Source organism: Acomys minous (genome assembly GCF_964271855.1).
Source record: "Acomys minous genome assembly, chromosome: 14".
Taxonomy (NCBI): domain Eukaryota; kingdom Metazoa; phylum Chordata; class Mammalia; order Rodentia; family Muridae; genus Acomys; species Acomys minous.
In genome coordinates, this window is record NC_140496.1 from 46,157,559 (window position 1) to 46,172,535 (window position 14,977).

The 14,977-nt window shown below is 46.0% G+C and overlaps 1 protein-coding gene across 1 annotated transcript in view; it reads left to right on the plus strand.

Annotated features, from left to right (window-relative positions):
• Positions 1 to 385: 385 nt before the first annotated feature.
• The window catches only part of USP38 (ubiquitin specific peptidase 38), a 32,606-nt gene continuing 18,014 nt past the window's right edge, over positions 386 to 14,977 (plus strand). Inside the window, exons 1-4 of the mRNA XM_084757471.1 lie at positions 386 to 1,671; positions 3,260 to 3,395; positions 10,528 to 10,657; positions 12,795 to 12,896. Of these exons, the coding sequence (XP_084613597.1) occupies positions 990 to 1,671; positions 3,260 to 3,395; positions 10,528 to 10,657; positions 12,795 to 12,896 (1,050 nt within the window). The 5' untranslated portion in view covers positions 386 to 989. The remainder of the gene's footprint in view (positions 1,672 to 3,259; positions 3,396 to 10,527; positions 10,658 to 12,794; positions 12,897 to 14,977) is intronic.

Sequence of the window (14,977 nt, forward strand, 5' to 3'; positions counted from 1 at the left end):
TGCGTTCTCTGCCTTTAAAAGCGCCCCAGTAAAAATGCAATAGGGCTGCACTGTGAAAAGTGCTTCTCGCCGGCGGCTTAATACAGATTCTCAGTTCGGCCATACCGAGTGGGCTCCGAGACTTTAACCAGCAACACTGACGGAATCCAAGTTAGGCGACAAGAACCTCCGAGTAGCGACGGTCCCCTACTGGGTTCCCTGAGCAAGCGGCTCAGAGAACTCCGCCTATGACGTGCCACTCGCCAGTGACGCTAGCCTGGCTCGACCTCGGCGCCTGCGCGACAAGGAAGGGGGCGCGGCCGGGAGGGGAGGGGAGGAGCTAGATGGAGAGGAGGGAAGGGAGGGGGCAATCAGGAAGTGGGTCGAATGTAGGCGAAAGGACCGGAAGAAAGTAGGCGGGGCGAGGTCCGGCCTATCTGCGGTACCCCAAAGCTTCACTTCCTGTTTGCCGGCATTTCTGCTTCCGGATCAAGGGTGTTCGCCGCCTCCAGCTCCTCTCCCTGACCGATCGCGGTACACAGTGACAGCGCCTCCTGACTCAACTCGGGACAGCTTTGGTTTTGGGGTGGTTTTTTTTTTGCCCAACCGCGGGAGCCTGGACCCCCCCCTCACCGCCCCGGAACGCGAAGGCGCTCCTTACCTTCCGGCTCATCCTGGGGACCTGGAAGGTTCTTGCACCCGGATGCTGAGAGGGGCCGTGGGCCCATCGAGGCAGCCGTGTGCCGGCCTCCGGCCCCTTAGGCGATCCGCAGGGACCTGCTGCCTTTCGGCACCCCAAAATCGCCGGCTCCCGTCCCAGCTCGGATGGGCCTTCCCGCTCAATAAATGTGGCTGCTGAGGCGGCGGTGGCGGTGGCCGGACCTGCTGCTGCTTGGCTCCAAGTTCACCCCCGCCGCGGCGCTTTGCTACCCTCCCGGGGCTGCCGCCGCCGCCGCCGCCGTCACCGTCACTTCCTTATCCCCCGGGCCTGGCCTTGCAGCGTGGCGACGATGGACAAGATTCTGGAGGGTCTGGTGAGTTCCTCACACCCGCTGCCCCTCAAGCGGATGATTGTGCGGAAGGTGGTGGAATCCGCGGAGCACTGGCTCGACGAGGCGCAGTGCGAGGCCATGTTTGACCTGACGACCCGCCTCATCCTGGAGGGCCAGGACCATTTCCAGCGTCAAGTGGGCCACCAGGTGCTGGAGGCCTACGCGCGGTACCACCGGCCGGAGTTCGAATCCTTCTTCAACAAGACTTTCGTGTTGGGCCTCCTTCAACAGGGCTACCACTCGCTAGACAGGAAGGACGTAGCCATCCTGGACTACATCCACAACGGCCTGAAGCTGATCATGAGCTGCCCGTCGGTGCTGGACCTCTTCAGCTTGCTACAGGTGGAGGTGCTGCGAGTGGTTTGTGAGAGGCCGGAGCCGCAGCTCTGTGCCCGGCTCAGCGACCTTCTGACGGATTTCGTGCAGTGCGTCCCCAAAGGGAAACTGTCCATTACCTTCTGTCAACAGCTGGTGCGAACGATAGGTCATTTTCAGTGCGTGTCCACCCAGGAGAAGGAACTACGGGAGTATGTCTCCCAGGTAACAAAAGTGAGTAACTTACTGCAGAGTATATGGAAGGCTGAGCCCTCCACGCTGCTACCTTCTCTGCAAGAAGTTTTTGCAAGCATCTCTTCCACAGGTAAGGGTCATCATTTCAGGAGAATGTGCCTTAGAAATTCAGCACTTGTTTCTCGTAAACACACTACGCTTTCTGCCCTAAAAAAACATTCCTTTGTGTGTGAGGGGGAAGGGACTGGAAGGTCAGCAAGTATATTTTATTAGATCCTCCAGTAAGAGGCATTCTTGATGTGGGGAGGAATCTAAATTCAAAATTTACTCCACTTCTGTACCTTGTTCAGAATGGTATGTTGTGGGTGCCTAAGTCCAAAGACCTTTGTCTTAGTCACTGAACAAGTCACTTAATTACGCAGCCTCTGCTCCAGTTCTGAAATGCCTACAGGCTGACAGCCACTGTGAAAAGCATCTAGTCATAACTGACTAATGGCCATATATGATGCTTGCCGCATTATTATTACTATGTGTAGCCTATCACCTGTTGCAGTTTTTTGTTTTCCTGTGTGTGTGTGTGTGTGTGTGTGTGTGTGTGTGTGTGTATTTTATATTCATGGGTCGTGCACAGTCTATTAAAAGATTCTCCCAGATCACGGCTTTTTGTTTGTTTGTTTGTTTGTTTGATTAAGTATCAGCATTTTCGTTTTTGGGTTTTTTTTTTTTCCGAGGCAGGGTTTCTCTGTGTAGCCTTGGCTGTCCTGGACTCACTTTGTAGACCAGGCTGGCCTCGAACTCACAGCGATCCGCCTGCCTCTGCCTCCCGGGTGCTGGGATTAAAGGTGTGCACCACCATGCCCGGCAAGTATCAGCATTTTCACTCCACACAGTGTATGTGACCAGAGATCCGGGCAGCATGAAGACAAGGGAACATGTCAGCTTAGGTAGATGCTTGTCTTTATCACGAACCACACCCTCAGAATCCAGGGAAAGGTCAAAGCGTCGCGCTTGGATGACCTCTCACCTAAGACTTGTGTCTGTGTCTGTGTCTTGAAGGTGCTTTAGAATCTGTGGGTTGTGAGTCAATCAGCTCACAGCCAGGGTTCCAGGTGAACTGTGAAACTGTCCTCTTTTTTACCTTACCCAGAAATGAGGCTTGAGTTTTAAAAACTCACATGGTCTAATGCATTTAACATACCCCAGGCACAGTGTCTTCCTTCCCCTTTCTGTAGTGTTACCTGTAGCTTCTCAGAGCTCTTAGATACATTTTCCAAGTACATTTTTTCACTGTAGTAGAGAAGAAAAGCCAGACCCCTTAACCCTAATTTCTACTCTCAAGTTTTTTCAAGTCTCACAGTCGTGTAAGGACTACTATATAATATTTTTTGTAATTATTTTAGAGCCTCTGACATGAAAATTAGAATGATGCTTGACTGGTTCTTCCCCCACCTCACCCCCATGCCTGCCTCAAACAGCGTTATTATCTAAACCCAAAGCTGTAATGTTAACAATGAAGTAGCTGTTGACTGAAAAGTTTTTTAATTCAGTGCTGTGGCTATTGCTATTTTCTCTTGACCTCTCGTTTGTGTGATCTACCCATGGTGTATCTAACACTACAACGTGTTGTATGTAGCACCTTTATTACACGTGTTTGGGGTTTTTTTTCCCCCCTTTGACTCTCCATGCTTTATTTGTCTGTCTTTTTCACTAAAACCTAGATGCGTCCTTTGAGCCGTCGGTCGCCTTGGCAAGCCTTGTGCAGCATATTCCTCTGCAGATGATCACAGTTCTCATCAGGAGCCTGACCACGGACCCAAACGTCAGAGATGCAAGCATGACCCAAGCACTCTGCAGGTAACTTCCGCTGCTGCTCTACAGCAGATGCGCTGATTCTTTGAAGAGTGGAAGATTCAGAGTAGTAATTAGAGTGACTTGGCCTTTTTATAGTCTCCTCTGGTGGTGTTTGGTTGGATTGTTTTTCTAGAGAGGCAGCTCCTGACTATTTCCTGTCGCCTACTTCCGTGTGGGGTGGTGCTTGTTACCGTTGTTTGGTTCTGGGTTTGGGCTTTCTCGTAGCTAGGTAGGGTTGTATTTTCTCTCAACTGTACTTAGTGGGGGATAGCTTTGCCCTTGCTTCTTTGGATTTATTTTATGTGTGTGCTTTGTCTTCACGTGTGTATTTGTGCCACCTGCATGCTTGGTGTCAGCTCCTGCAACTGGAGTTACGGATGCTTGTGATCCACCAGGTGTGTGCTGGGAATCAAACCTGGGTCTTCTGCAAGAGCAGCAAGTGCGCTTAGCCGCTGAGCCTTGTCTCCAGCCCCTACTTTTGCCTCTTTGGAGTTTGTTTTCTCTCCCTTGTTCTCAACTACATGAATTTGGCCAGATACAGAATTCTGGTTTGACAACCTTTTTTTTTTTTTCCCAATATTGAAAATAGCTCATTGTCACTGAGCATCTACTGTTGTTGTTGGGAGCTGTTACCAGTCTGATTGTGAGGTGTTTCTCAGACCTTGTTTTTCTTTTTGTCCTAAGTGATCTGTAGTTACTCTCCCATGTCCGGATGTGAGTCAGTTTGCCCTTGGCAGCACTTTTATCCTTGTACTCAGGTGTTCATCAGAAGGGACTTACTGAGCACTTAGTCAGAGTGTCAGGCAGCATTCAGAATACCCCCAGCAAATCGATGAAAATAGCTGCTTTCATTATAGTCAGACCAACAGTAATGTGATAGCACTTCACTGAGTTCAGCATTTATCCTGATTTGTAAAATGTTAAAATGTGTAGAAATGAGTGCTCTAGTTGTATAGGCCTGGCACTGTGGCATTCTTGGCGTACTGCCACATAATGAAATGGATTTTGGTTTGGATTTAGATTTTTTTTTTTTTTTTAGAATATACAGTGAATGATTTAGTATATTAAATGGTATCTATTGAAAAAGGTAGACTAGAAGAGGGGTAAGCTATAAATAGATAGTTTGCAATTTTCAGTAAGATGTCTAAGGAAGGATCTATTGAGGTGACCATGGCACTAAAGTAAAAGAGGAAGCACGCAATGCGTACTATATTAGGAGGATTATACCAGCACAAACAGTGTCTGACTTAGGTTGGCTTAGTTTATGATTTCTCGGCTTTCTGATGGTACCAGAAACAAGCAGTCAGTAGAAGGCATGCTTTGAGCTTTGAGTGCTCTTTTCCTGGGCTACCATATAAGTTGTTAATCTTCCTTGAAGTGGTGGATAGACACAGCCACAGCTCCGAGTCTGCTATTCTGCAGCAGATTGTGTTGCTAACTCAGGGTGTTTGGTAGGCTGTTGTATTGAAGGCTTTACTCCTTGTGGTATTTTCAATTTACAGTAAGTTTCCACCACTGTCATTAGGAACCTGCCTTGTCCTAACACCCTGCTCGGTTTTCTCTGTGAAGGTGCCCATCCACAGTGCTTGTTCCAGCTGTGGTGATTCTGTATTTCAGTGGCAATATTGCTTTCTAAATGAGCTTGAACTTTCTCTTCTTTCTTAGCTGCTTAATTTCTGTTTCTTAAGTTTTTCTGTCTTGTGTACTCAGCCTGTCTAAGCAGGAGATTACAGTGGCTTCTGTGTCTCTATTACAGTCCCATGAACTGGAGTATTCTATGGCAGTCTCTTAGGAAGTGCCATGTGCGCTAACACCGCTCTCTATGACGAAGACTCATTCTGGCTGCTTCTTTGTGCTTAGTTAATGGAGCCAATTAATCTGTAACTGCACTACCAATATCTAGATACAGATCTAGAAACAAGTGTAACTCCATCCTTTTTCTTACTCACTGATTAGTATCCAAGTCCTTTAAATTCTGTCTTTACTTCTTAGAGTGTCATTTTTCGTCTCTACCATTCGTGGAAATCAAACCTGTATTTATACAATAGTCTGCTAGTTAGTCAGATGTAAATATATCCCAAGAACATGGATGGCGTTTACTATGAGACAGGCCAGGCATCAGTGAGATGAGGGGCTGGGCTGGATAAGCAGCTTCTGAGAGAGAAAGATGGGCCTCGCCTCCAGGTGGCTATTTATACAGAGAAACCTGGTTCGGCTCTTCCTTCATCAAAATTTTCAGAAGAAGCCACAAGTCAAATTATCTGTGAAAATTTTCCAACCTATAGAACATTGGGCCAAATAAGAGAGCTAGATGGAGTCCCCAAGCTGCCTTATAAAAATGGAAGTTGGTTTTTTAGTCCTTACTTTATGAATATTGCCTGGTTTTTTGTCTTGTTTTGAGTTTTTTGGTTGGTTGCTGGTTGGTGTTTGGAGACAGTGTCTCTCTGTGTAGCCCTGGCTGTCCTGGACTAGCTCTGTGGACCAGGCTGACCTCAGACTCACAGAGATCCACCTGCCCCTGCCTCCCGAGTGCTGGGATTAAAGGCGTGCCATCTGACAGTTTTAATGCTACCATTTTAAAGCTGCGGTTTTTTGAGCTCTCAGGATAAATGTCTTCCTTATAAACAGTGGAATCCAAGGTGTTTGATAGGAACAGCTGTCTATGGACAAGAGAAGGCTGAAATGCATAAAGGACTACCAGAGCTAAAGCCAAGTCCAGCCCAGAGCTGCGTTACACAGTAACCCTGCACGATGACTGCTGGCAGGTGACAGACTTCCTCACCTTTCCTTCCAGTTTGAGGGCAGAGAGCACATCTGACCATAACATTCTCAGTACCTAATTCCTTACTAGCTATAGAGTACACACTCAATATTTGTCTCATGGACGGCTTCTGCTTTAGTTTGTTTAGGCTGCTGTTGGAAGAAAAGAAAAAAGAAAAAAAAAAACCTTATCTTGGGTAATTTAACAATCCTTGCAAGTCTGAGCTCAAGACACCGTGGAACCTTCTACATGTTCTTGTGTGGTGGAAGGTGCAGGACACTCACCTTTAACACTAATAGAGTACTAATCCAGTCACAAGGAGCCCCGTCATGCTTGGTACCTCCCGGAGGCCTTCCTTCCCAATTCAGGATTGGATTTCAGCACATGAGGATAAGGCAGATGCAGACAGTCAGACCATTGCTCTTTCTAATGTCTGGGGTAAGGTGGAATGGAGACTTATTATAAAATGAGAAGCTTGAAGAGGAGGCTTCAGGGAAAAGGCAGATTAATAGTAATAAAGAGCCATTGCCCATTGCCAAGCGGACATTTCACCTCCTTCCATGCGGCTTCACACTGAAGTGAAGGCTCTGGCCTTGAGTGCATTTGATGTGCTCTGGCAGGGCAGCTGTCCACAAGGCAGCGAGTCCACAGAGCCAGAGGGAAGTGCTCACACTACCTCATTTTCATGTGCATATTTCCATTTACACAAGTTGTTGGGTGTTTTTAGCTTACTGGCATTCATTTTTTTTATATTTTTAGTTTTATTAAATTTTGTCCTATTTCAGTGTTAATTAATATGAAATATCAATATGTACATATTTATTTATTTATTTTGTTTTTTGTTTTTTTAAATTAATTTATTCATATTACATCTCGGTTGTTAGCCCTTCCCCTGTTTCCTCCCATTCCTCCCTCCCTCCCACTTCCCCCCTTCTCCCCTCCCCTATGTCTGTGATTGAGGGAGACCTCCTACCCCTATATATGCTCTTAGAATATCGAGTCTCTTCTTGGTCCTTTCTCAGAAAAATGGGAATAGGGCTTCCTCAAGACCCAGCTATCCCACTCCTTAGAATATACCCAGAAAATGCCCTACCACACAACAGGAACATATGCTCAACCATGTTCATAGCTGATTTATACATAATAGCCAGAACATGGAAACAGCCTAAGTATCCCTCAGTAGAAGAATGGATTAAGAAATTGTGGTACATTTACACTATGGAATACTACTCAGCTATTAAAAACAAGGAAATCCCAAAATTTGTGGACAACTGGCATTCATTTTTAATTTAATAATATCTCAGATCTCTTATTTAGGGGGGAAGAAGGAAACAGGTTGAGACTGTCTAGCCCAGGCTGACTTAGAACTCACTCTGTGGTCCAGGCTATCCTCAAACTTACGGCCGTCTTCCTGCCTTGGGCTCTTAAGTGCTAAGAGTGCAGGTGAGCCGCCATGCCCTGCTCACAACTTTCCTATTTACGTTGTCTTGGGTAGGTTTGTACAGAGCCTTGTTGGTACCAATACCTCCACGGTACTCTGCATTGGCAGTACCACAGTGTTGTGGGTGGCCGTTTCCATTCTTTGCAATTTTACCATGTCATAAGCAATGCTAGGGACAGACATTTGGGGGTGAGCATTGCAATGCTGTGGACAAACCCAAGGCCTGGCATACACTGGGCAAGCACTCTACCACTAAGGTATGGTCTCTTGTAGGTTTTATTTTGCCTCTTTTTTTTTTCCTCTTGTAATTCTGGCCTTTAATTTATAGAGATCTTCTTGCCTCTGCCTCCCAGGTGCAGGAATTAAAGGCGTGTACCACTGCACTCAGCTTGCCTTTTCCTTTTTCAGACAACATCTCATGTATCACAGGCCCCCTGCCCCCAACTTCCTGGTACCTGAGGATGATCTTTAGTTTCCCACCCTCCTCTCAAGTGCTGGCGTTTATAGGCACGTGCCACTGTATCTAATTTATGGAGTGCTGGTGGGCAAACCCACTTTGTGCATGGTAGACCAGGCAGCACTGCACTAGCTCAGCTCCGTACCCCCACCCCCAGCCAGCACTGCCCTAGCTCAGCTCCGTACCCCCACCCCCAGCCAGCACTGCCCTAGCTCAGCTCCGTACCCCCACCCCCAGCCAGCACTGCCCTAGCTCAGCTCCGTACCCCCACCCCCAGCCAGCACTGCCCTAGCTCAGCTCCGTACCCCCACCCCCAGCCAGCACTGCACTAGCTCAGCTCCGTACCCCCACCCCCAGCCAGCACTGCCCTAGCTCAGCTCCGTACCCCCACCCCCAGCATGCACTCACTCTTCAGTGATGACATGTGTCTCTGTATGATGGCTACAGTTGTCCTGACTGGCAGCCCTGCGCAGTTGGAAAGTAGAAAATAGCAGTAGCAGCTACCTCAGTGACCGGGAACCCTCACTGTGGTAAGGAGCCAGAAAAAGGAGAAAATTAAGAAAATGTATGGAGGGCACCCAGATAACTGGCAGTTAGTGTATACTTGGAATCCTCACTTTAGACTTTTACAAACATTTAAATCTTTTTTGTTTGGTTTTTTTTGTTGTTTGTTTGTTTGTTTGTTTGTTTTTGAGACAGAGTTTCTCTTTGTAGCCTTGGCTGTCTTGGACTCGCTTTGTAGACGAGGCTAGCCTCGAACTCACAGTGATCCACCTGCCTCTGCCTCCCGAGTGCTGGGATTAAAGGCGTGCGCCACCACACCGGGCACAAACATTTAAATCTTAAAAGCAAAAACAAAACACGCAAACAAAAGACACGGTTGTCCATTCCTATAAACCCAACACTTGGCAGCCTGAGACAGAAGGATTGCCGCAAGTTTAAGGCTAGCCTGGGTAACAGAGTGAGACCCTGTCTTAAAAGCCAAAAGAAAAATAAAGACTGGTAAAGATGAAACTCCAGTCTTAAGGTAGATGATTATGTAGTCCCTGAGTCGTGGTAGCATTCTTACGGTCACAAGTTTATGTGCTCAGTATTTGTAGTTACCATTTTGTACAATCAAAGTGTTTATTGCTGGGCTGAAGAGATGGCTCACTGGAGTAAATGTACTTGCTGCACAAGTCTGGCAACCTAAGTTCATTTCTCAGAACCCACACTTTGGCCTCCCTGTGTGTGTTAAGGCACACATGCGTGTGTGCGCGCGCACACACACACACACACACACACACACACTTTCTCGTGGATAATAAGAAATAAGCTTTAGAAAGATGCTAATTGCTCCCTGCGTTACTGTTTGGTAGAGGCTTGCATTCATGATGGGTATTTCCAGTCTTACTAGTTCATTTCATCTTCAGACCCGCCCTGTAAATAAGTTTGCCTATAACCTGGAGGTAAAAGGAAGTAAGAAAGAGAAGACAAGGGATTTAGATTCTCCCAACTAATATATTGTAAGGTGAGATTTTTAAACCAGTTACTCTGACTTCAGAAACCTGAGAATTTTTTCTCACGCTTTTATTAGTATCTGACCATCTAACTAGAGTTCTTTATCAGGGTACATAAGCACAGCCTGGCTGCTCTCCATAGGTTTGTGCTGGTCTTCAGTGTGTGCTGTATATCAGCTATAGAAGAGGCTCTGTCAGAACCCAGAGCACTTTTTCGTTTTTCCCATTGAACTGCCTTGATATTTAAGAAAGGAAATACACAGTGATAGAAAATCAGGTTGTTAGAATATTTGCACCGTTGGTATTTTTTATGATTGGAAGTTTTCTTCTATTGTAGGTTTTGAAAAAGATGGAGACCCCTGCTCCAGGATTCCGAATGTAGCGTCTTTTAACAGTGTGTTTCGCGTTACATTGCTTACACTGCTCATAACAAATTTTGGCTGATGCTCGTACATCTCAGTTCAGATGTCTGATTTTAACTCCTCTTAAAACAATTACTGTTGAACAAGCTCTTGGTATCCCTGTATCAAGCATCCATTTGAAATTTGGCATTTATGAGACATGATCATTTATTATAAAGTCTTGTGGGAATATATTGACTGAAGAGATGGCTCAGAGGTTAAGAGCACTGACTGCTTTTCCAAAGGTCGTAAGTTCAATTCCCAGAAACCACATGGTGGCTCACCAGGATGTGATCTGATGCCCTCTTCTGGCCTGAAGGTGTGCATGCACACAGAGCACTGAAAACATAATAATAAATAAATAAATCTTAAAAAGAAGAAGCTGTCAGCTTACATGACCAGAAAATACGTGAAGGCGGGTCATAGTTACGCTCACTTCTGCCCTATTACTTTTTACTAGAAGCTTAGTAAAAACTGACTCACAAAGTAAATGGTTACTTACTGTAACTCTTGCTACTTCTAATTATGTTGAAAATATTTTTAGTCCTGATAATTGTGTTTTCCTTCACTTTCCAGAATGATTGACTGGCTGTCTTGGCCATTGGCTCAGCATGTGGATACGTGGGTAATTGCTCTCCTGAAAGGCCTGGCAGCTGTCCAGAAGTTTACCATTTTGATAGATGTTACTTTGCTGAAAATAGAACTGGTAAGTGGAGGCGGAGCAGCCCGTTAGGGTGCGCAGGATGCTCACCGTGCTTCTAGTCTGGCTTCTGTCTTAGCTCGGTTTTAGGGAGCAAAAGCCAGTGCAGCATGGGGACAGGCCATTGAAACCAGCGCGCTGTTCTCAAACACTGTGAAGACAGTCCACCCGCGAACTCCTTTACTGTCTTCAGTTTTGTTGTTCTTTGTCGTTGCTGATGGTGGTTATAATGGTGCACGTGCACACAGCAGCAGCAGTGCTCTATACCATGAGGTAATCATAAACGTTCTGTGGCTTTATATATACGGTGTCTAACTTAATGACTGACAGGGTTACGTCTTAGCTCTTTGTTTGCCCTTTAGTTCCATATCCATTTACCGCTCTATTGCTGGGAGGAGACACTGTGACTGTGCTGGCTTGAATAGCTATGACCCTGTAGACTGTGTGTTGGAATGCTTGGCCCATGGGGAGTGGCACTGTTAAGAGATGTGGCCTTGTTGAAAGAAGTGTGTCACTGTGGGGGCAGGCTTTGAGGTCTATGCTCAAGCTACATCCAGAAAAGGTCCCGTGCTGAGCAGTATGTAGAGCCCTCGGCTCCTCCAGCACCGTGTCTGCCTGCACGCTGCCAAGCCTCCCGCCATGCTGGTAATGGACTGAACCTCTGCAACTGGAAGCCAGCCCCAGTTAAAGGATTCCTTTACAAGACTGCTGTGGTCATGGTGTCTCTTCACAGCAAGAAAACCCTAAGACAATGACCAAAACAAACTCTTAGAAAAGAATGCACTTAGTTGGGGTTGGTTTACAACCCTGACCAGGGTCAGCCCGTGGTCATCATGGCAGGAGATAGACAGGCATGGCTCTGGAGCAGTAGCTGAGAGCTTTGCATCCTGATCCTCACTCAGATTAGGGTGGCGGGGCCCCCCTCCAGGGACACACCTCCCAATCCTTCTAGTCCTCAAACGTTTCCACTCCCTGGTGACGGAACATTCAAATATGCCTATGAAGGCCGTTCTTACTCAAACTGTCACACTTTTATTTCTTAATCTAAACTCAGATCTTCGTCTTTTGCTTTGCTTTTCTTTTGGTGGGGTATAGAGTGCTTGTGGGGGTGTTTGGGATTGTTTGTTTCCACAAAAAGGGTTTGTTTTTGTTTGTTTGTTTGTTTGTTTTTGCAGCAAAAGAAAGCTAAAATATATTACAAAGACACAGTTTCTAACTCAAGAAGTGAGTAGGCTATACTCAAAAATGTTCAGGTCACACTGTCTACACTCTCACTACTGATTTTCACTCCCATGCCTGGTCCTCTGCCTCTTGATAAATAGCTATCTCAAGTAGCCTCCACTCCCTTAGACCCTTATCTCTTTCCACTGTCTCTCAACCACTGGCCTTTAAATTATACCCAGAATCCTACCACTTGTAACCAGTTACACCACTTTACCTTGGTCCAAAGTTGTCCCCATCATTTCTTGTTGCACTGATCTCAGCAGCTTCCTTGCTCCTGCCTGTGGTTCCTTATAAATGTTTCACAAGGGCTCCTTTCTGCCTTTGTCATCTCAGCTCCAAGTCTTCTTGCCTTCACCTCTTACTCGAGTGACACTGACCTTAGTTGTCGGGAGGACCTGGAGCCTCTGCAATACTGTCTGCCTGTTTATAAATGCTTTTGTCCTAACTGTGAAGCTGGTATCCTGTCAGTTCACACGCAGGTGCTCCGTTTTCCTGGGTCATTTTAACACTCTACAAAATGACAAGATTCCTTTGCCACCCAGTGTTTCCTGGCACTGTGTGCTACTTTGTATTTTTAGCATGTATTACTGTTTGTTATTTTCTCTTGTCTTCTACATGTCCTCCAACCATAAACCACGTATGACCTACAGTGCCAAATAATAGTGGGTGCTCAGTAAATATCAGTTGAGTTCACTGAGTGAATAGTAGGGAGGGGGAGGGAAGCTGGGGAATTGTTTAGACCATGAAGTTCTCTTTGATTGCAGTCCTGTGGTTGTTTCCTTGTTCTTCTCTTAAAGCCTAATCATGTATTATGACAGGGCTTTCAGAGAAGAAGGGGACGTTGACATAAAGAACTATCAACTGTGGGAAAGGGCTAATGCTTTTCCTGTCAGCTCTGAGGATGGTGTCTCGTTGGCAGGTTTTTAACCGACTTTGGTTTCCCCTGGTGAGACCCGGTGCTCTTGCAGTTCTCTCTCACATGCTGCTTAGCTTTCAGCACTCTCCAGAGGCGTTCCATTCGGTGAGTACAGCGTAAGCTCTCAATATGAGAGACACTTGTTCTCCAAGTGTGCCGCACGTTGTATGCTTAATGAAAAGACTGTAGGTTAGCTTTGTATTATCTCATGTAACTTTATAATTCTTAACAGATTAAATTTGTAAAATACCCTGGCAAAGAATATATTTTTCAAAAAATATATTTTCAGAAAGATTTGTACATTACCAAAACTGCCCCAGTCACAAGCACTGCCAGCAGCTGTACAGGTTATTGCTGTAGATAGAGCTGTCACCACAGGTGCCTTTCCACACCAACATGCAGGTTCAAAGGAGCAGAAAGTACAGGCAACAGCACTGGAAAGCACAAAAACAATGTAACTCCAGACATAGGGCTTTTCTCTCTGTCTCAGTACGCAACTCCATCTTAAACTATAGCCACACTTTTGCCTACCACCCCTGCCAGTGGCTTGCTGCCTTCGGTTTGCTTGCACTGTCTACAGTGTGATTGCAGTTACTACCAGTGAGGAATGACAAGTATTATTTGGGAATCTGTCGTCTCAGGAAATTTTGACTTATTGTTTGATTCTCCAAGGTCTCCTTATTTGTCAGAGCATTAGAAACTACAGCAGCACCCAAGACCTTAGAGACACTCGGGCACCAGGACAAGGCAGGGGACCCTGATGAGGTGCAGAACTAGTTCCTCTTGCTTGTGCTCAGCTAGCAAAGTAGCCTCTGCGGCGTGGCCTCCCGTGGGCTGCTCAGGGGCTCTTCCTTTGGGGGAAATCCACAGACTTTGTTTCAAGGAAACCTTGGCCAAAAGTCACTTCATTTGATATTTCTTTCACAATTTGTTAAAATTTGTATTGCTTTTTCTCTCTTTCTGAAAAGGGGAATTGAAATAACATGCTTGACTTTGAAATTTTAGCTATTGGATTAAAGTAGTTTTAACTCATCTACTTAACAAATATCAAGGTTTGAAATTGGAAATTTTTTTTTGAAATTGGAAATTTTTTATATGACTTAGTAAAACATGAAAACCAAGGCCTAGTACTGTGTAAGTATCCTGCAAAGCTCACGTAAAGGAGCTTGGAGGTCCAGGAACAAAGCATGTGGTGGTTAATTAACAGTGACTCCAAGTAACTGAGTAGAGGGGTTTGTGTAGGATAGGTCAGTCTGAGCAGTAGCCTGGGATGGTCCTGTAAGATGCTGGTGTCTCTAGGTTGTAGCCTCAGGGTGAGGGAGGGAAAGCAGACATGGTGGCACAAGACCAATCCCATTAGAAGCTGGCAGCAGGCGTGTCCACACTGCATGCAGACACATGGAACTGAGGAAGTCTGAGCTCAGAGCCCAGCACAAAATCATAAGCCTAAGGGAATTGGTAGGGTCCAGGCGAGGTGCAAGAGGGTTTGCTGTGACTCAGCACTTAAGAGCTCAGCTGCTCTTGCGGTGGACCTGCTTTAATTCCCAATGCACATAGGACTCACAAGTGACAATTCCAGTTCCAGGAAATCTGGTGCTCTCTTCTGGTCTCTGTGGCCACCAGACCAGGGATATATGGGCATACTTTCAGGCAAAATACTCAAATTCGTAAAATAAAATTTAAAAGAGAGAGAGAGGGTGGCGAATAAGAAAAATTAGAATGTTTGTGTATGCTTTTGAAATGTCCAAGGACAAATTTAATTAGGAAAAAATAAAAATTTAAATCATAAATGTAAAACACTATGAGATTTTTGTGCCTCCTCCTTCCCAAACCCCCAGTTCTGGAACACACACCTAGTAGGTGACAGTGTGGCATTTCACACACCTGCTGAAGTGTAGCCACATCGGAAACTGTAGTAGAATTGTAGTAGGTGTAGTACGTCACCTAAAGAAGGTGACGTAAAATCTACCGTGCACTTCATGCATTTGACACTGAGTTAATCCAGACACTGCAGGGCAGAAACCACTGTTGCCTGAAGAATCTGCCTGGGGGCAGCAGTGGCAAGAACGGGAATGGACTGGACCAGTTCCAGCTGTCGTTAGTACTGTTTGGTGAGACAACCCTGATGGAGCTGTGACTGTAGTGTGTCAGGACATGTGGCCGCAAAGATGCTGTGCATAGGGACC